This window comes from Myxocyprinus asiaticus, chromosome 3 (genome assembly GCF_019703515.2).
Source record: "Myxocyprinus asiaticus isolate MX2 ecotype Aquarium Trade chromosome 3, UBuf_Myxa_2, whole genome shotgun sequence".
Lineage (NCBI taxonomy): Eukaryota > Metazoa > Chordata > Actinopteri > Cypriniformes > Catostomidae > Myxocyprinus > Myxocyprinus asiaticus.
In genome coordinates, this window is record NC_059346.1 from 15877596 (window position 1) to 15899311 (window position 21716).

The window sequence follows — 21716 nt, forward strand, 5'->3', positions numbered from 1 at the left end:
GAGAAACAGAACAATATTTATGTCCTTTTTTACTCTAAATCTCAACTTTCACTCTTACTTCCAGATGTGAAATTGAAACTAAACAGGCACCACATGTGGCTTTCAGATGTAAAAGTGAAAGTGGAGATTTAGAGTAAAAATATACTTGCATTTTGGACTGTTTCACCCCCACACTTATTATATTGCTTCTGAAGATGTAGATTTACAGTAACAATAGAGTCATATGGATTACTTTTATGCTTCCTTTATTTGTTTTTGGAGCTACAAAGGTCTGATCACTACAGAGCTGAGATATTCTTCTTAAAAAAAGAAAATCTTAATTTGTGTTCTGTAGAAGAAAGAAAGTCATACACATCTGTGATGGTATGAGGGTGAGTAAATAATAAGAGAATTTTCATTTTTGGGTGATCTATCCATTTAAGCTCCTCATTCCAAATCTGCGGAAATGCTGTCATCTCCTCCTCTATGTCGGTGCATTAGTTTGGTAAGCAATGTTAATTTAACAATACACATACAGTGCATCCGGAAAGTATTCACAGCGCCTCACTTTTTTCACATTTTGTTATGTTACAGCCTTATTCCAAAATGGATTAAATTCATTATTTTCCTCAATTCTACAAACAATACCCCATAATGACAACGTGAAAGAAGTTTGTTTGAAATCTTTGCAAATTTATTAAAAATAAAAAACGAAAAAAAATCACATGTACATAAGTATTCACAGCCTTTGCTCAATACTTTGTTGAAGCACCTTTGGCACCAATTACAGCCTCAAGTCTTTTTGAGTATGATGCTACAAGCTTGGCACACCTATTTTTGGGCAGTTTCTCCCATTCTTCTTTGCAGGACCTCTCAAGCTCCATCAGGTTGGATGGGGAGTGTCGGTGTACAGCCATTTTCAGATCTCTCCAGAGATGTTCAATCGGGTTCAAGTCTGGGCTCTGGCTGGGCCACTCAAGGACATTCACAGAGTTGTCCCATAGCCACTCCTTTGTTATCTTGGCTGTGTGCTTAGGGTCGTTGTCCTGTTGGAAGATGAACCTTCACCCCAGTCTGAGGTCCAGAGCGCTCTGGAACAGGTTTTCATCAAGGATGTCTCCGTACATTGCTGCATTCATCTTTCCCTCGATCCTGACTAGTCTCCCAGTGCTGCTGAAACATCCCCACAGCATGATGCTGCCACCACCATGCTTCACTGTAGGGATGGTATTGGCCTGGTTTCCTCCAGACATGACACTTGCCATTCAGGCCAAAGAGTTCAATCTTTGTTTCATCAGACCAGAGAATTTTGTTTCTCGTGGTCTGAGAGTGCTTCAGTTGCCTTTTGGCAAACTCCAGGCAGGCTGTCATGTGCTTTTTACTGAGGAGTGGCTTCCGTCTGGCCACTCTACCATACAGGCCTGATTGGTGGAGTGCTGCAGAGATGGGTTGTTCTTCTGGAAGGTTCTACTCTCTCCACAGAGAAACGCTGGAGCTCTGTCAGAGTGACCATCGGGTTCTTAGTCACCTCCCTGACTAAGGCCCTTCTCCCTCGATCGCTCAGTTTGGCCGGGGCGGCCAGCTCTAGGAAGAGTCCTGGTGGTTCCAAACTCCTTCCATTTACGGATGATGGAGGCCACTGTGCTCATTGGGACCTTCAATGCTGCAGACATTTTTCTGTACCCTTCCCCAGATCTGTGCCTCGATACAATCCTGTCTCGGAGGTCGACAGACAATTCCTTGGACTTCATGGCTTGGTTTGTGCTCTGACATGCACTGTTAACTGTGGGATCTTATATAGACAGGTGTGTGCCTTTCCAAATCATGTCCAATCAACTGAATTTACCACAGGTGGACTCCAATCAAGTTGTAGAAACATCTCAAGGATGATCAGTGGAAACAGGATGCACCTGAGCTCAATTTTGAGTTTCATGGCAAAGGCTGTGAATACTTATGTACATGTGATTTTTTATTTTTTTATTTTTTTTTTTTAATTTGCAAAGATTTCAAACAAACTTCTTTCACGTTGTCATTATGGGGTATTGTTTGTAGAATTGAGGAAAATAATGAATTTAATCCATTTTGGAATAAGGCTGTAACATAACAAAATGTGGAAAAAGTGAAGCGCAGTGAATACTTTCCGGATGCACTGTATGCAATGTACAGATCATGCAATTTTGTAATTATTGAAACATGCCATTTTTCAAATTGAATTAATTGCTTAAATTATAACATAAAAGGATGACATGATCATTTTATACGGTTAGAATAGGAAAAACAATTGCCCCTGTAAAGGTAAAAAATGCCCCATGAAATCAAATATTTCACCTTAATGGAAAAGTTGATTTCTGGCCCAGGATCCATCAGACCTATACAGGAATTGAGAAAAGTAGCCCTCCGTGAGATTTTGGTTAGTTTGTTGTTAAATTGCAGATGTTTTAGTGTTATGAGTTTTATTCCACCAAAAGGTGTATAAATCCGCCCCCAATTTTCAGAAATGAATTTCAGGCCCTGGGTCTGTTGTTGTAAATCCCAGGCACAGTGCAGATAATTCATTAAGTAAAGAGGCCACATGAGCTTTTAGTCCTCCCTCACATTAGGAAGATTATATTTCTGCCCATTATGCTTTGCGTTAATGTGTTTGTCTCCCCTGCAGATGGAAGAACTGGTGGGTGCGGGGCATCCTCACTCTGGCCATGATCTCCTTCTTTTTCTTCATTATTTATCTGGGTCCAATTGTGCTGATGATGATTGTAAGTGTCCCCTCTTCCTGTTCTTTTTTTGAGTCCAAATGCCATATGTTTTTTTACAATTGAGCTGGTGAACTTCCTTACAGATGCGGTGTCAAAACATGATATATTGTTATATTGCCTCAGCAGTTTACAGCAACAAATGCATAATTGCTGCATCAACCAATGCTGTTAAAAGGCAGTTCTGGATGGGTACTATCTTTATATTGTTGTCCTTAGCAGATACTTTCTTACAAAATTGACTTTTAACGATTACTGAAATAGGCAATGAAGGATAGAGTAAAGTCTGTACTCCACCATCACCATTCTTATATAACGAAGACAGAAACTGACAAAGACTTTCAGAGAGAGGGAACCTTCCTGCTTAATCAGTTAGGATGCATAAAGAAGGTAGATGATAATCTATGAAGTATAAATATGCAAATGAACATTTAATAAGTTTAATGCAATCAAAACCATAATTTATGGATGCACACGACAGGGAAAATACCTCCATTGCAGATGGAGCTCTAGATGGAGATGGGACATGTAACAGGTGTGCAATGGGGATGATGAAGCGGCACTCATCACCCAGCAGCTGATGAGCTCTGACAGCATAAGCCAAAGCATTTTTATTGCTGCTGCTATCTTCTCAAAGGTGTGCTGTATAGTACTCTCTACACCGGAAACAGGGTCAGAAATTAACCAGGGTTCTTCTCATCTCTAAAGTCAACCTAATCACCTCTGCAGAAGTGTTTATTACTATGTTATTTTTATTTTTTTTAATTTCTGTCTGACAGTGTCACTTAGCATAATCAGTGTCCATTTTATTCTATGATTAACCATTCAAGAAATGGCTACAGATACAGTGATACTACTGAAGGAGCATTTTGAAGATTTAGTGTAGCTTTAATGTTGCCTCTTTGTCTTATTATCTTGTTCTCTCTCTCTTTCTTCCACAGGTGCTGTGCGTTCAGATCAAGTGCTTCCATGAGATCATCACAATTGGTTACAGTGTGTATCATTCGTACCACCTGCCCTGGTTCAGAACACTAAGCTGGTGAGACCTGTGACATGCACCTGTCACCTTCATTTTCGTGCTGAGTCACTCCCTCTCTCCCTCTTCTCATTATTTCTCAGCCCAGATCCCTCTCTGTCTCTCTCTCCCACTGTGCAAGGCTGTAATTAGAGGTCATCGTCATCACTTGCATATTATCTTTTTGCGACTCTGGCTTGATGTCTTACAAGTTGTTCATTTTCTTGTGTTAAATTAATAACTGCTGTGCTCATTTATTTATCCAGCTATTCATGATATCACCAGCTGTATAGAGGTACAGTAAATGCACTCTGGATTAGACCGCAGTCAAACTGTAGTGTTCCTTTCAAATTTTAGAAAAGGAATGAATCACCAAGTTTTATTAATGTGAAAATGAGCTTTAAAATTCAGTGGTGGGCTACAACATGTGATAAATCTAATATATTTTGGTGTAAAATGAACTGGAGATTTTTGCTAAAGGGATAGTTCACCTAAAAATTTAAATTCTGTCATCATTTACCCAAATCTTTCTGCTGTGGAACACAAAAGAAATTAGGAACCATAGCCTTGTTTCCACTATCGGGCCAAATGAGGGTATGCTAGTGCGTGCCAGGGCCAGTTGCGTTCCCACTGTCACTTCCGGGGCTTCATCGTGCCTACTCGGGGCTTTCTCAGGGCCAATGGCCTTTGGCCCGCTGATTACCCTTGGGCCTAATAAGGCCAACTGGGGATTGAGGTGGGTTCAGTGTCAAAGGCGGAGTTTCGCTGAACTTGCCAGGTTGTGTATTTAACGCACCGTTGTACAGGGTCAGGAATTTTTTTTTTAAAACTGCGGGTACAGGCAAATCCATTAAATGGACAAAGCGGTGCTCAAAGAAATACCTTTCCATTTTTCGAGATCATGACTGGTGTGCTGGGACATCATCCCGCTGTTAATGGAGAGGCCATTGGCCAATGGCAGTTACAGCTGGTGAGCTGTTAACGCTTACTTATCTTGCTAGCTAACTAATGTTTACAAATGATATAAACTCGATATTCTAGATAACTAGATAACATGATACCTCAGCTTGAGCTTCCCTCTTGCTTGTGAAATGGGCCAGGTGTGTGACGCTGGCACCAGGGCAGCATATTAAGGGTGGGTTGTTGGGCTATTGGCCCGATGGTGGGAACGCAAATAAATTTTGTTCTTGCGGCTCGAGGTCCAAGGCTATTGGCCCCGGCTGGCCAGTTGATAGCCCTGGCTCACACTGTCCCGATAGTGGAAAAGCAGAATGTTATCCTCAGTCACCATTTGCTTTTATTGCGTCTTTTCTATAAAATGAAATTGAATGGTGACTTAGGCATTCTGCCTAGCATGTCCTAGAGGTCTGCACGGGCCTTGAAATGAAGCCCCAACCCGACCTAGTCTGTCATATTTTAAGCCCGAACTCAACCCGACCCATATCATTAGATTTTAATCCTGAAATCGCTCACTCTCTTTATAATATCTTCTCCAATCAAGTACATTTGTTGCAATAGGCTGTCGTAGACAACATTTGTAACAGTAATCGTACATAGTTTTAACAAGGCACGGTGTCCCCTCAGCAAACCAGAGCATAAGCGGAAAAAACATTTATCAGGTGCAGAAACTTTGTTTAGTGCAGAACAATCTGGAATCATGTGTAACAGTGTAACAGTCACATGAATTCCTCTTTGCAGCCTGATCTTTTTTAGAACATCGAATCTTTGTGACACCTGTGCTAAAAAAAGCTAGATGCAGCACAACAAATGAAACAGGACGCAGGTCTCTCGAGATGCATTTAAAACAAATTGGTTTCTAAAAAATGCTGTGGTCCTGAAGAAAATGCGAGATGCGATGCAACGATAAAAGATGTCCGTCCAGCGCATGTTCACATAGGAAAAGAATTGAAAAACAGCGTAGACTTGCACAAAAATAAGTTTGGTTTTAACAGCACTTAATTCATTCATTTGCACATGTCTGTGAGTGAGAGCACATGTGCGAAACAAAAGTCATACTTGAAGTCTTACAGTTAAAGTCAGAAGTTTACATACACCTTAGCCAATAAATTTTAGGATCACTACTTTATTTTAAGAATGTGAAATGTCAGAATAATCATAGAGAGAATGATTTATTTCAGCTTTTATTTCTTTCATCACATTCATAGTGGGTCAGAAGTTTACATACAATTTGGGAGCATTGCCTTTAAATTTGGTCAATCGTTTTAGGTAGCCTTCCACAATTTCTCACAATAAGTTGCTGGACTTTTTGCCCATTCCTCCAGACAGAACTGGTGTATCTGAGTCAGGTTTGTTGGCCTCCTTGCTCGCACACGCTTTTTCAGCTCTGCCCACAAAGTTTCTATCAGATTGAGGTCAGGCCTTTGTGATGGCAACTCCAATACCTTGTCTTTGTAGCAAAATGGCTTAAGGACAACAATTTTGGAGGTGTGTTTGTGGTCATTGTCCATTTGGAAGACTCATTTGCGACCGAGCTTTAACTGCATGGCTGATGTCTTGAGATGTTGCTTCAATATATCCACATAATTTTCCTTCCTCATGATGCCATCTATTTTGTGAAGTGCACCAGCCCCTCCTGCAGCAAAGCACCCCCACAACATGATGCTGCCACCCCCATGTTTCATGGTTGGGATGGTGTTCTTCGGCTTGAAAGCCTCACCCTTTTACCTCCAAACATAATGTGGTAATTTTGGCCAAACAGTTAAATTTTTGTTTCACTAGAAACATTTATCCAAAGATCTTTGTCCCCATGTACACTTGCAAACTGTAGTCTGGCTTTTTTATGCAGTGGTTTCTTCCTTTCTGAGCAGCATTTCAGGTTATGTCAATATAGGACTTGTTTTACTGTGGAAGTAGATACTTGTCTACCTGTTTCCTCCAGCATCTTCACAAGGCACTTTGCTGTTGTTCTGGGATTGATTTGCACTTTTCGCACCAAACTACGTTCATCTCTAGGAGACAGAATGTGTCTCCTTCCTGAGCGGTATGATGGCTGCGTGGTCCCATGGTGTTTATACTTGCATACTATTGTTTGTACAGATGAACGTGGTACCTTCAGGCATTTGGAAATTGCTCCCAAGGATGAACCAGACTTGTGGAGGTCCACAATTATTTTAATGAGGTTTTGGCTTATTTCTTTTGATGTTCCCATGATGTCAAGCAAAGAGGCACTGAGTTTGAAGGTAGGCCTTAAAATACATCCATAGGTACACCTCCAATTCAGTACACCTCCTATCAGAAGCTAATTGCCTAAAGGCTTGACATCATTTTCTGGAATTTTCCAAGCTGCTTAATGGCACAGTTAACTTAGTGTATGTAAACTTCTGACCCACTTGAATTGTGATACAGTGAATTAAAAGTGAAACAATCTGTCTGTAAACAATTGCTGGAAAGATTACTTGTGTCATGCACAATGTAGATGTCCTAAATGACTTGCCAAAACTATAGTTTTCTAATACTAAATCTGGAGTGGTTAAAAAATTAGTTTTAATGACTTCAACTTAACTGTATGTAAACTTCTGACTTCAACTGTACATAGTCATACATGATGGCTCAACTCAAGATGGCGCCGAGTATGGCTGCTGCGTTGCGAGCTCCGACACAACAACAACATAGTAGTGTTTTGTTTGTTTTGTTCACAATTCTTATGTTTTTTGTCTTGGATGTTGTCTGCCTTATTGTCTACGACAGAAAAACACTTTTGGACATTGGTTCAGCAATTTCACACCGTAAACCGGACTTCAAATTTCTCAATGCCGACCCGCTGTTTACAAACACGCAAGCGGAGCCCTTTGTCTGGGCAGCACGGCCGTGGAAACGCAAAAGGAAAAGGGGAAACAGAGCCGGCGTTCTCATCAGAGTAAGACGCCGTGCAAATCGACCCCCGCTACCCACTATTCTACTGGCAAATGTTCAGTCTCTGGCTAACAAGCTCTGCGAGCTGAAAGCACGGATCTCTTTCCAACGAGATACAAGGGACTGCTGCATTATCTGCCTTATGGAAACTTGGATGTCTGCGGAGATTCCAGACTCAGCCTTTGAACCCGCGGGGTTCTCTGTGCACCGAGCGGACAGAGCCAAAGACCTCTCAGGTAAAAGCAGAGGAGGTGGTGTATGTTTTATGATCAACAAATCCTGGTGTGATCAGAGGAACGTACATTCTATCAAGTCTTTCTGCTCTCCTGATCTGGAATTTCTTATGCTTCTGTGTCGACCATTCTGGCTACCGAGGGAATTCACAGCGGTCATTATCACAGCTGTGTACATTCCCCCACAAGCCGACACAGACCGGGCACTCAAGGAACTGTATGGGAGTATAAGTGAGCAGGAAACCGCGCACCCTGAGGCTGCGTTCATTGTGACCGGGGACTTTAATAAAGCCAGTTTAAAATCCACCAGCACATTAGTTTCAACACACGAGGGGACCGGGTTTTGGACCATTGCTACTCTCCCTTCCGGGATGGCTACAAATCCCTCCCCCACCCACCATTTGGCAAATCGGACCACTCTTCCATTCTGCTTCTGCCCGCTTACAGGCAGAAAATGAAACGGGAAGCACCCACCCTCAGAACGATCCAGTGCTGGTCGGACCAATCAGATTCCATGCTACAAGACTGTTTTGATCACACGGACTGGGAGATGTTCCGGTCCACCTCTGACGACGACATCGAGCTTTACGCTGATAGTGTAATGTGTTTCATCAAGAACAATACGGATCTATCCGAATCAGAAACCATGGATAAATAACGATGTTCACGCAGCACTTAATGTGCGGACCTCCGCTTTTAATTCCGGGAACGCGGAGGAGCATAAACAAGCCAGTTATGCCCTCCGAAAAACTATCAGAACAGCAAAACGCCAGTACAGGAGCAAGATTGAAGGACAGTTTAACACCACCAACTCTAGAAGCATGTGGCAGGGAATTAACATCATCACGGACTTTAAAGGGAATAAAAACTCCGCCATGAACACCGCTGCCTCTCTCCCGGATGAGCTAAATACTTTTTATGCTCGTTTCGAGGGAAATAACACCGCCCTCGCGGAGAGAGCTCTCGCGGCTGAAGCTACAGAGGTTAGTTCACTCTCCGTCTCTGTAGCGGATGTAACCCGAAATTTACGACGGGTGAATATCCGCAAAGCCGCGGGCCCAGACGGTATTCCGGGCCGCGTCATCAGAGTGTGCGCAAACCAGCTGGCTGGTGTTTTTACGGACATTTTCAACCTTTCCCTCTCTTTGTCTGTAGTCCCCACATGCTTTAAAACATCCACCATTGTGCCTGTTCCAAAGCAATCAAAAATAACTTGCTTAAATGACTGGCGTCCTGTTGCTCTGACCCCCATCATCAGCAAATGCTTTGAGAGACTAATCAGAGATTACATCTGCTCTAAGCTGCCTCTCTCTCTTGACCCGTTGCAGTTTGCTTACCGTAACAACCGCTCCACTGATGATGCCATTGCATCTACAATACACACTGCTCTCTCCCACCTGGAAAAAAAGAACACTTATGTGAGAATGCTGTTTGTAGACTACAGCTCAGCATTCAACACCATAGTGCCCTCCAAGCTAGATGAGAAACTCAGGGCTCTGGGCTTAAACAGCTCACTGTGCAGCTGGATCCTGGACTTCCTGTCAAGCAGATGCCAGGTGGTAAGAATAGGCAGCAACATCTCCTCATCACTGACCCTCAACACTGGAGCCCCGCAGGGCTGTGTTCTCAGCCCACTCCTGTATTCCCTGTACACACATGACTGTGTGGCAACACATAGTTCCAATGCCATCATTAAGTTTGCTGATGACACGACAGTGGTAGGTCTGATCACTGACAATGATGAAACAGCCTACAGAGAGGAGGTGCACACTCTGACACCCTGGTGTCAGGAGCACAACCTCTCCCTCAACGTCAGTAAGACAAAGGAGCTTGTGGTGGACTTCAGAAGAAAAGACAGAGAACACAGTCCCATCACCATCAATGGAGCACCAGTGGAGAGAGTCAGCAGCTTCAAGTTCCTGGGTGTCCACATCACTGAGTAACTCGCATGGTCCATCCACACTGAAGCTGTTGTGAAGAAGGCTTATCAGCGCCTCTTCTTCCTGAGACGGCTGAGGAAGTTTGGAATGAACCGCCACATCCTCACACGGTTCTACACCTGCACTGTAGAGAGCATCCTGACTGGTACGGCAATAGCACCACCCACAACCGCAAAGCACTGCAAAGGGTGGTGCGAACTCCCAGACACATCATCGGAGGTGAGCTTCCCTCCCTCCAGGAAATATATACAAGGCGGTGTGTGAAAAAAGCTCGGAGGATCATCAGAGACTCCAGCCACCTGAGCCATGGGCTGTTCTCACTGCTACCATCAGGTAGGCGGTATCACAGCATCAGGACCCGCACCAGCCGACTCCATGACAGCTTCTTCCCCCAAGCAATCACACTTCTGAACTCTTGATCACCCACGATCAAAATACATCAGCACTGCACTTTATTACCCTTACTCTTATATTTCACACCGGACTGTCATAAATTATATTATTATTATTATATTATATTCTCTCTTAACAACTACTATCAACCGACAGCCTGAATGTCAATACAGTACAATACTGTATATTCTATATATACTATATATATTTTTTTATATATTTTTATTTTTTATTTTTATTGAATAATGTGTATCTATATAGTGCGTATTGTATACTGTACAGTGTATGTTATTATTTGTATATTGTTGAGTGTAATTATGTGTATATTAGATGTTTAAATTGTGCTGTGTTAATTTGAGGTTATTGTAAATTGGTACTGTCTCATCACTGTCACGACTGCTATGTTGATCGGAACTGCACCCAAGAATTTCACACACGATTGCACTTGTGTATATGGTTGTGTGACAGTAAAGTGATTTGATTTGATTTGATTTGATTTTATAGAAAAACTGACCGAACCCAGCCCCAAACCCGATGGTTTGTCAGGTCTCGTCGTGCCCATGTTGGGTTGCAGACCTGTAGCATGTCCTTTTGTGTTCCATGAAAGAAAGTTAAAGGTGCACTAAGTAACTTTTGTCTTTGTGCTGTCTTGGAATTACAGTGACAGTTTTCAGTTTCAGATGCCATTGTAGAAATTCACTATTCATAGTCAGCCATAATTACTTGTATCAATGAATGAAAGTGTCAAATAACAGGATGGTTACTGAGATTAAGCGAGTAGTATTCGGCAGGTCATGTGATTCTAACATGACAGCCCCCATGTGCGGAAACCTCTCCATGTAGAATAAAACAGTTTTTATAAGATTACTGATATGACTGGAGTCTTCATTAATTAAAGTGAGTGGTCATGATTTCCTACATATATTGCAAAATTACCATTCGTTTAAGAGAGAAACTTTTTTTAATGAGGACAGTATTACTGAGTGCACCTTTAAACGAGTCTGGAGCAACAAGAGTAGTATGAGTAAATGATGACAGAAATGTCATTTTTAGGTGAATTATGCCTTTAATGTGTCAAAAGTAACAAGAGAGATGAGTGAAAAATACCCCTAAATTAAACTTGAATTTCATTTAAAAAAATGCCCGAGTCATATTTTACCCCAAAATTATAACTATACAAAAATTAAAACTATGTTACACATAAAGAACATGAAGCCTGAAGGGAATGACATTTCCTTGTTGTTTACAGTCAAAAGATACACCTTAGGACATTTCAAAGACTGGTGAATTTCTTTGCACTTGTTTTTAGTTCCTGTAGATTAGTTATCTGGCAAATCAGGGGTAGAATCACAGAGTAGAATCCTGCTGTCTAGAATAGAAGAGCATTCTTTCATGTAGTCCTAATGTTAGCCTGTTCATACTCTTATCTGCTGTGTCTTACAAATGGGGCCTATCATAATTACTTCCACAACTATTAGAAACATGTTTATTAATCAATTGATGTGAACGGCCTGTCAAAATGGTGTCTGACTGCTAATTGTAGTTCTTTTTGTCAGGTACTTCCTGTTGTGTGTGAACTACTTCTTCTATGGGGAAACGGTGACAGATTGCTTCTTCACTCTGGTGCAGAGGGAAGAGCCTCTACGCATCCTCAGCAAATACCATCGCTTTATTTCCTTTGCCCTGTACCTCACAGGTCAGAACCTTTCCCACAAACTCACCTTTTCATCTCACTCACCGACGGCACCAAATGGAATTGCAAAAATAAGCATTGTTTTCAAACAGCTTTCCAGAATACTCCCCCCTTCTGCCGTTGATCAATTAAACAGATATTCCCATCACAAACTCACGCCATTGGTTTATTAAATGTTGCTAGGATAGGCATATTTCAAGATTTCATCTTACCATTGACTTGACATTATGCCATTGACTTTTATATATTGCTAGTTGTAGATTCTTCGGATACATCACAATTTCTTTGCATTTTATTGCATTAGTGTTCACATTAGTGTTGTAATACACTGGCGGCCAAAAGTTTGGAATAATGTACAGATTTTGCTCTTATGGAAAGAAATTGGTACTTTTATTCACCAAAGTGGCATTCAACTGATCACAATGGATAGTCAGGACTAGAGCCCAACCGATATAGGATTTTTTAGACCGATACGATACCGATTTTAGAGGGGGAAAATTAACCGATTACCGATATAGTTAATTTTTGAGCTGGAATGAAAGTAGACATTTTCTATGTGGATTGTGCACTGATTTTGCACCGATATGACTATGCAGAGGTACTCAAAAGGCTGCTTTCTAAAACAAATATTTTTATCAAAGAATATTTTATTATTATACTATTCTTTTATTATTTATTAATTAATATTTATTAATATAATATTATTACATATATAAAAATACAATAAATAGCTAAATAAACGTCAGTACTGTATGTCCAGTATCAGTCAGTTGCTGACCATTTAAATAAAGGATACATTTAAATTATAGCTAAATACAAACATTGTTTATTTTCTTTCCAGCATTGCGTCTAACCAACTAGGTAACAACGTAGCGTGAAATCAACACTCAGTAGACACAATCCACCACTGCAACATTGTCTATTGAGCTGCAAAAAGATGCTCTGATGTTTACCATTTAATCCGTTACGTTACTGACTGCACTGACAAATTATAGTTTGCTAACATAGCAAACAGATGTGATAAACATGAGTGACATGGTTGTCAGGGACAGGGTTAACGCTATATTAGTTATATTGAAAAGGGAAAATGATGGGGTCATTGTTTATTAACTGTCCAGTATGTATTTTACAAACTAGTTAGCAACTTACCGTGAAGACACTGCTTAACTCTGCACTGTCTGCAGAACCACCGTCAGCACATCTCTGTAAACAATGGAATCGGAGTGCGCTCTGCTGGACAAACTACGTATGACACCAATTCTAAATCACCCCAAGCATTGTTTTCTGCATTATATGTTATGAAAAAAAAGTTTTCATGTTTGCACATATTGGAAAACATATACACTGATACCGATATATCTGTCGGGCACTAGTCAGGACATTAATAACGTGAAAAATGACTATTAAAATTTGAAATTTTTAAAACTACTTCAGAGAGTTCTCATCAAAAATCCTCCATGTGCAGCAATGACAGCTTTGCAGATCCTTGGCATTCTAGCTGTCAGTTTGTCCAGATACTCAGGTGACATTTCACCCCATGCTTCCTGTAGCACTTGCCATAGATGTGGCTGTCTTGTTGGGTACTTCTCACACACCTTAAAGACTAGCTGATCCCACAAAAGCTCAATGGGGTAAAGATCCATAACACTCTTTTCCAATTATCTGTTGTCCAGTGTCGGTGTTTCTTTGCCCACTCTAACCTTTTCTTTTTCTGTTTCAAAAGTGGCTTTTTCTTTGCAATTCTTCCTATAAGGCCTGCACCCCTGAGTCTTCTCTTTACTGTTGTACATGAAACTGGTATTGAGCGGGTAGAATTCAATGAAGCTATCAGCTGAGGACATGTGAGGCGTCTATTTCTCAAACTAGAGACTCTGATGTACTTATCCTCTTGTTTAGTTGTACATCTGGCCTTCCACATCTCTTTCTGTCCTTGTTAGAGCCAGTTGTCCTTTGTCTTTGAAGACTGTAGTGTACACCTTTGTATGAAATCTTCAGTTTTTTGGCAGTTTCAAGCATTGTTATAGCCATTCCTCAAAACAATGATTGACTGATGAGTTTCTAGAGAAAGCCGTTTCTTTTTTGCCATTTTTGACCTAATATTGACCTTAAGACATGCCAGACTATTGCATACTGTGGCAACTCAAAAACAAACACAAAGACAGTGATCAGTTGAATGCCACTTTGGTGAATTAAAGTAACATTTCCTTCCGAAATAGCAAAATCTGTATATTATTCCAAACTTTTGGCCGCCAGTGTAGTTACTGTAAGCGTAGCTGGTTACAGTGCTCTTTCTTGCTCAAGTCATGTTTTTTTCCTTTTCTACTTGTAGTCCAAGTGTAAATTTTTTTTTTTTTTTTAACTTAGCTCCTTAGGAACCCATGATGCACAATGACAGGAACTAACAAATGACCAGCAACAGGATGCTAATCTCATCGGATAGCTATCCAGTCATGAAAAGACCAAGTGTAAATGCCATCCAACACGAGACGGATATAAATACGATCACCTCCGGAGGTGGTTTGAATGCTTTCCAGATGAAACTCAGTCAAGTGTAAATGCATCTGGCTGTTCAAGCCATTTATGTACACTTTACTTCGCCCAAACAGCGTTACGTCGAAATTGGGTAAAATGCTAAACATAACAGTTTTTACTGAGTATTCCCAGATAGCACACATATATCTCTGAGATTTTTTGTTTTAAATCTTTTCATCTTGAAAGCATCACAATCTTATTAACATCTGCTAAACATCATAAAAAGAAGAGATTTAAAAACATTCTAAATCATAAACGTCATCTGCTGTATGTCTTATTGACATCCGAGACATACTTATTGACATACGTCTTTTAGACATATTGCAGATGGGCAAATAACATATAAAGTATGTCTTCCAGATGTAAACACGCACCTCAAATAGATGTCTGGGTGATGTACGTGTGCTATCAGGGTTTGCACAGTGTTCGCGTAGCACAATAAATAATAACAAAGTAAGAAATGGATGCACGATGTAGGAGAGACAGAACCTTTTTCTTCATTTATTTGTTGCAGATCACAGAATGAAACAAACTAAACACTGACTATAAGCGCAGCTGACGCGCATGGACGTATCTTACCTAAGACAAGTCTCGTCGTAGGAATCAAATAATAAATCACATCTTTTAAATTCGCTGCGCTGCATTAGCATAATCATGGACGTGAACTCAATTTTATTTGCATGTAGCGTGGGAATTAAAGATTGGCTTTATATCCATTTGGCAGAGACTTATTGATGTGGCCAAGTATAAATGGAATGTGTTTATTCAATCAAATGCATGAAGTGACCAAGTATAAATACCCCTATAGATGTCTCTGTTTTAGCTTGTGCGGCATGAGTAGTTTACAGGTTACCAATCTAACCGGTTATCTGTCACAGCCCTTGTTATGAAATAATGTTCGTTTTGCCGTTTGCTGCTCAGCTGGAATGTAAACATTGTCTATGTAACTAAACAATTATCTGATTTACAAAGTGAAACAAGAAATAAGCAGTGGGTTTAAAATGTATGAAGTGCCAGTACAAAGTGCTATAAACAATATGTGGTGGGTATTACGTTTATAAACAAGTGTCCTTGCACCGTGAGAGTTGAATTGTTTAGCAAACTGTTTTAGAATGTAAAACATGAACAATTTATACAGTTTCATTTACTCATATGTTTTAAGATTCTCTTTTTCAGCATGCTTAATAAATTCTGTGTTGTTGGTTTAGACTGGATTATTGGCCACTGGCTGGTTCCTGTCAAACAGGGCATAATTAGTGTCAGTGTGACTGGCCCAAAAATATTCACGTAGACGCATGTGGGATGGCATTGCCAGAGCTGTCTCTCTTATCAGAGGTTTGTGTATCTTTTTCAGGATTCTGCATGTTTGTTCTGAGCCTGGTGAAGAAGCACTATCGCCTGCAGTTCTATATGGTGAGTGTCCATTGTTCAGTGGTCATGGAAAACCTTGGAAGTTAGGGAACTTTTCAGTTGTGATTTCTAGGCCTGGCAAAGTCATGGAAATTTCTATAGTGAGTATATTTTGTTTGGATATGCCCAGCTCATTTTATCAGCTAGAAACTGCTGTTTGTGAATGCAATCTTTATAAGATAAAAAAAAAAAAAAACGTTATGCAGTAATCATGATGAATAATTGGAAAAGTACAGGACATTCATAGGTCAAGAGGTGTGGGAGCCCCGATATTTGTGAAAAGTAAATATCGCATTTTGTCTATGCTTGAAGTTAGTCTACTCTATATTGATTCAAATCCTCCTAAGTGCAACATTCAAATTCAGCATACCTTGTGCATTCACTCAAGTGCAATGCTGCACATATGTAAGCAGTCCTGCTCGACCCGCTCAGCGAGATTCAAACCGGCGTGGGAGGCGAGCACGCTAATGAGGAGGCTAAAAGCTACAGCCTCTAGCATCAGTCGCTAGTGCACCTCTTGAGGCCAGGGGAGTGAGGTTTACACACTGCACAACTACCTACCACCTGGCTACTGTTACACTCACCCCCCTAAACCTCACTCCCATCCGGGTCATGGCACCACTGTAACTGGTCTTGCTTGATACCAGCACATACCAGCTGGCTCCTGTTACGCATACACACTTTCATGCACATACGTCACATACACCAGCCTTCAAGGACATTTGCTGGTATTCAGTGCAGACCCTACACAAGTTTCTTATCTTTTCCATGTCAGAGTGCTGCCTTTTGTCCCAGATTTGAAGAGAATGGATTTATTCATCCCTTTTCTTTCTCTCTCACCAGTTCGGTTGGACTCATGTGACCCTGCTGATTGTGGTGACTCAGTCCCACTTAATCATTCATAACCTTTTTGAGGGAATGATCTGGTAAGATGATGCCACCTGTCTACCACTAAAAAACTCTAAATGATCATTTAAACTCCAAAGTAATTCCAGAAAATAAGTGATGAATATCATCATAATAAATATCCTCTGATAATGTGTTTTTTTTTGTGTGTGTGCAGGTTTATTGTGCCCATTTCCTGTGTTATCTGTAATGATATCATGGCTTATATGTTTGGCTTCTTTTTCGGTCGCACCCCTCTCATCAAGGTTTGTGCTCTTATGAAAAAAAAAAAACAAAAAAAAAACATACCACACATTTATGGCAATATTCAAAAGTATCATTTAAGTTTTAAATATGAATCTAAATATTATATTTGAATTAAAATGCAATATATATATATATATATATATATATATATATATATATATATATATATATATATATATATATATATATATATATACAGGTGCATCTCAATAAATTAGAATGTCGTGGAAAAGTTCATTTATTTCAGTAATTCAACTCAAATTGTGAAACTCGTGTATTAAATAAATTCAGTGCACACAGACTGAAGTAGTTTAAGTCTTTGGTTCTTTTAATTGTGATGATTTTGGCTCACATTTAACAAAAACCCACCAATTCACTATCTCAAAAAATTAGAATATGGTGACATGCCAATCATCTAATCAACTCAAAACACCTGCAAAGGTTACCTGAGCCTTCAAAATGGTCTCTCAGTTTGGTTCACTAGGCTACACAATCATGGAGAAGACTGCTGATCTGACGGTTGTCCAGAAGACAATCATTGACACCCTTCACAAGGAGGGTAAGCCACAAACATTCATTGCCAAAGAAGCTGGCTGTTCACAGAGTGCTGTATCCAAGCATGTTAACAGAAAGTTGAGTGGAAGGAAAAAGTGTTAAAGAAAAAGATGCACAACCAACTGAGAGAACCGCAGCCTTATGAGGATTGTCAAGAAAAATTGATTCAAGAATTTGGGTGAACTTCACAAGGAATGGACTGAGGCTGGGGTCAAGGCATCAAGAGCCACCACACACAGACGTGTCAAGGAATTTGGCTACAGTTGTCATATTCCTCTTGTTAAGCCACTCCTGAACCACAGACAATGTCAGAGGAGTCTTACCTGGGCTAAGAGAAGAAGAACTGGACTGTTGCCCAGTGGTCCAAAGTCCTCTTTTCAGATGAGAGCAAGTTTTGTATTTCATTTGGAAACCAAGGTCCTAGAGTCTGGAGGAAGGGTGGAGAAGCTCATAGCCCAAGTTGCTTGAAGTCCAGTGTTAAGTTTCCACAGTCTGTGATGATTTGGGGTGCAATGTCATCTGCTGGTGTTGGTCCATTGTGTTTTTTGAAAACCAAAGTCACTGCACCCGTTTACCAAGAAATTTTGGAGCACTTCATGCTTCCTTCTGCTGACCAGCTTTTTAAAGATGCGGATTTCATTTTCCAGCAGGATTTGGCACCTGCCCACACTGCCAAAAGCACCAAAAATTGGTTAAATTACCATGGTGTTGGTGTGCTTGACTGGCCAGCAAACTCACCAGACCTGAACCCCATAGAGAATCTATGGGGTATTGTCAAGAGGAAAATGAGAAACAAGAGACCAAAAAATGCAGATGAGCTGAAGGCCACTGTCAAAGAAACCTGGGCTTCCATACCACCTCAGCAGTGCCACAAACTGATCACCTCCATGCCACTCCGAATTGAGGCAGTAATTAAAGCAAAAGGAGCCCCTACCAAGTATTGAGTACATATACAGTAAATGAACATACTTTCCAGAAGGCCAACAATTCACTAAAAATGTTTTTTTTATTGGTCTTATGATGTATTCTAATTTGTTGAAATAGTGAATTGGTGGGTTTTTGTTAAATGTGAGCCAAAATCATCACAATTAAAAGAACCAAAGACTTAAACTACTTCAGTCTGTGTGCATTGAATTTATTTAATACACGAGTTTCACAATTTCAGTTGAATTACTGAAATAAATGAACTTTTCCACGACATTCTAATTTATTGAGATGCACCTGTATATATATATATATATATATATATATATATATATATATATATATATATATAAAATACATTCTATTACACAGTATGTTATATTCAAATTGAATTTACATATCATTCATTGTTTACTTCTTTTAACAATTATTTATTTGTGTAGTTGTCTCCTAAGAAGACATGGGAGGGGTTTATCGGTGGCTTCTTCGCCACTGTTGTGTTTGGGATCCTGGTAAGTAAAACCCTTCATTCATTTCTCACACAACACGAAAAATCTGCAGAATGGATTGAAATATGTGATGTAAAGTGTGTTACACTGAGCTGAGAGTACCACACTTTTATTGGTAGCTGAAACCATAATCAAATTAACCAAAATATTTCATAAACAAACTTTGAAGAACATTGGCATTCATATTCTGTGGAAATCTGTTCTGTGGGTGTAGTTTCTGTTTGGGCCTGGTCATAACCTACACGGTCATATTTGCTGTTAAAGGCACAAGCCTGTTTTAACACAGGCAGTATTCAGTGTCCTAGACTGAAACACTGTGGATGGCAATTTGCTACACAACAAATGTAATTTCTCCCTTAACTTCTTCTCTCCAGCTTTCCTATGTGATGGCAGGTTACCGCTACTTTGTGTGTCCAGTGGAGTTTAATAACGACTCCAACAGATTCACGGTGGACTGTGAGCCGTCTGAGCTCTTCCAGCTTCAGGACTACGGCCTGCCATCTGTTCTGCAGTCCATCACCGGCTGGGTAAAACACACACACTCACACATAGCCAGTCTGTTACACATGCTCCTCCTGTCTCTCACTTGGTCTGTCCTCTCCCTCACTCTTTCTCTTTTTGTTTTTCCCGGTCTTTGTGTCTGTGTTTACCAGACATAGCCATCTGCTGACTTTCCACTTACTGTGGATCTGTCACAGCTCTGCTGCACAGTTCTTTTACAGTTCTTTGTCACTGCCATTTATACTTTCTGACCAAAAAAAAATGTGTGTAACCAGTATTCTAAATCCATGATTTTTAACCACAGGGGCTCCTGAAGGTTGTTCAAGGGGTCAGTGGAAAATCTGTATAAAACCTAGATTTTTATTATATTTATTACATTATTACAACTTATGACCTGTTAAACATTATATAATGTAGTAATGTTAATTATGAATATTATTATAAAGTGGTACAATGTGAATAAAGATTCTTTGTAATGGATGTCCCTGGGTTGACTGAAATTCTGGTGGGTGGTCCCTGGGTCTCTAAAGATCAAAAGCTCTAGTGTTAAATACTTTGAAATAGGGCTAACACCTCGGCGTTATATCTTAAATTCATCCTTTATATAAGTTCAAATAATATGGAAATATGTCAGGTAAATAAGCAAAAACTAACCCTAAGCAGCTTATATGAGTCGTGTGAAGTGACCCAATATAAGGGGGAGAGATTGAAGCCAACAATACCTGCCCACATACTTATATATTTTCCCACCCATTTTGAGAGTCACCCATTAAATATTTTAATGTTGCTTCTCAGCTAAATGTATCTTGTATTAAGGATTTTTAGATATTTAAATAGTAAACAAGACACTCCTTAACAAAGACGCTTAAAAAAAAAACTTGATAATATGATTTTGTTTTTTGCAGTGAATTTGTTAATGATTAAGCCTAAAAATTAAGATTTTTTTCTTCCTGTAATTCAGTGAAGGTCATGGATGCTTTTGTCCTCTTTTTATTTTTAGTAAGCACATATTTAAAACAACCTCCAAACTCAAGCCACAGGCTGAATTAGTTAAGAGCTAATGATTAATCATTGCAATAATGCCAGAATAGTCAAATAATCATGCTAATAATCGTTATATTAGTCAATTATCAAACATAATTGTTAGTTGCAGCCCTATTTGGAAATGCCATGCATTTACAGCCTGTGTCTAATGGACAGATCCAAACATTTCCCTTCTCTCATTTTCTCCATAGACCACAGTGAAGTTGTACCCATTCCAGATCCACAGCATCGCTCTTTCTGCATTTGCCTCTATCATGGGACCATTTGGAGGCTTCTTCGCCAGTGGCTTCAAAAGGGCCTTTAAGATCAAAGTGGGTGTAATTCGTCTGAGGCCATCAAAGCCTTTTAATCACATTCCTTCAAACAGATCTGAAAGAGCCTTTTCTATCTCAAAAGTATTGGCTAGTACAGCTTAAGCAGGCTTTGAAATCCAGCATAAAGTAATAGACACATTGATGCTCAGTCATGATCTGATGTATGACCAGTTTCCTCTGTCTGATGCTCTGGTCATACACAAAGTGTCTTGTGATCTCCATCTATGCAGGACTTTGCTAACACCATTCCAGGTCATGGAGGAATTATGGACCGCTTTGACTGTCAGTACCTTATGGCTACATTTGTAAATGTTTACATCGCCAGCTTTATCAGGTAGGACTGTCTTGTGCATTTATGGTTCAGATATGCAAGTCTTAATTGGTTTCTTATCAGTGTTGTAATAATAACCAGACAAACATGATTAAGGTCATGTCTTTTTATGGTTTGAATGCTTGTGCGATGTTCTAAGAGACTGTTGATGGGAGATTATGGTTTGTGCATTTGTAAATAATATTATTACAAGGTTCTCTGGAATACTTGATTCTGATTGGTCAATCGTGGCATTCTGCAGTCAGATATTTTTGTGTAGTGGCCTTTTAATGAACTGTGCAATAGACCTTTGTTCAATGCAGACGATTTTCTACTTAGCTGGGATAGTTTTATATCTTGTCTCGTATCACTTTATAGTCTCCCCCCCATAATCAAATAATTTAAACTCAAATCAACATTTCACAAGAGTTCACATGTCCATTTACGAATTCATTCATTTTTTTTGTGTGTGTGGTCATGAAGGATGTGTACAGTCAGCTGGTCATTATTGTATCATTTCAGGGTGATACAAGTCTGACTGTACTTTATCCCTTACATTATTGTCTGAAAGCTCATTATTGCTTCATCT

General features: G+C 39.9%; 1 protein-coding gene across 3 annotated transcripts in view; it reads left to right on the forward strand.

Annotated features, from left to right (window-relative positions):
* LOC127419796 (phosphatidate cytidylyltransferase 2-like) overlaps positions 1-21716 on the forward strand; it is a 33831-nt gene that overhangs the window by 7646 nt on the left and 4469 nt on the right. For all 3 annotated transcript variants that reach the window (XM_051661537.1, XM_051661547.1, XM_051661551.1), the window contains exons 3-12: positions 2636-2732; positions 3671-3768; positions 11740-11879; positions 15763-15821; positions 16662-16744; positions 16882-16969; positions 18893-18961; positions 19333-19485; positions 20695-20814; positions 21048-21151. In XM_051661537.1, the coding sequence (XP_051517497.1) occupies positions 2636-2732; positions 3671-3768; positions 11740-11879; positions 15763-15821; positions 16662-16744; positions 16882-16969; positions 18893-18961; positions 19333-19485; positions 20695-20814; positions 21048-21151 (1011 nt within the window). The remainder of the gene's footprint in view (positions 1-2635; positions 2733-3670; positions 3769-11739; positions 11880-15762; positions 15822-16661; positions 16745-16881; positions 16970-18892; positions 18962-19332; positions 19486-20694; positions 20815-21047; positions 21152-21716) is intronic.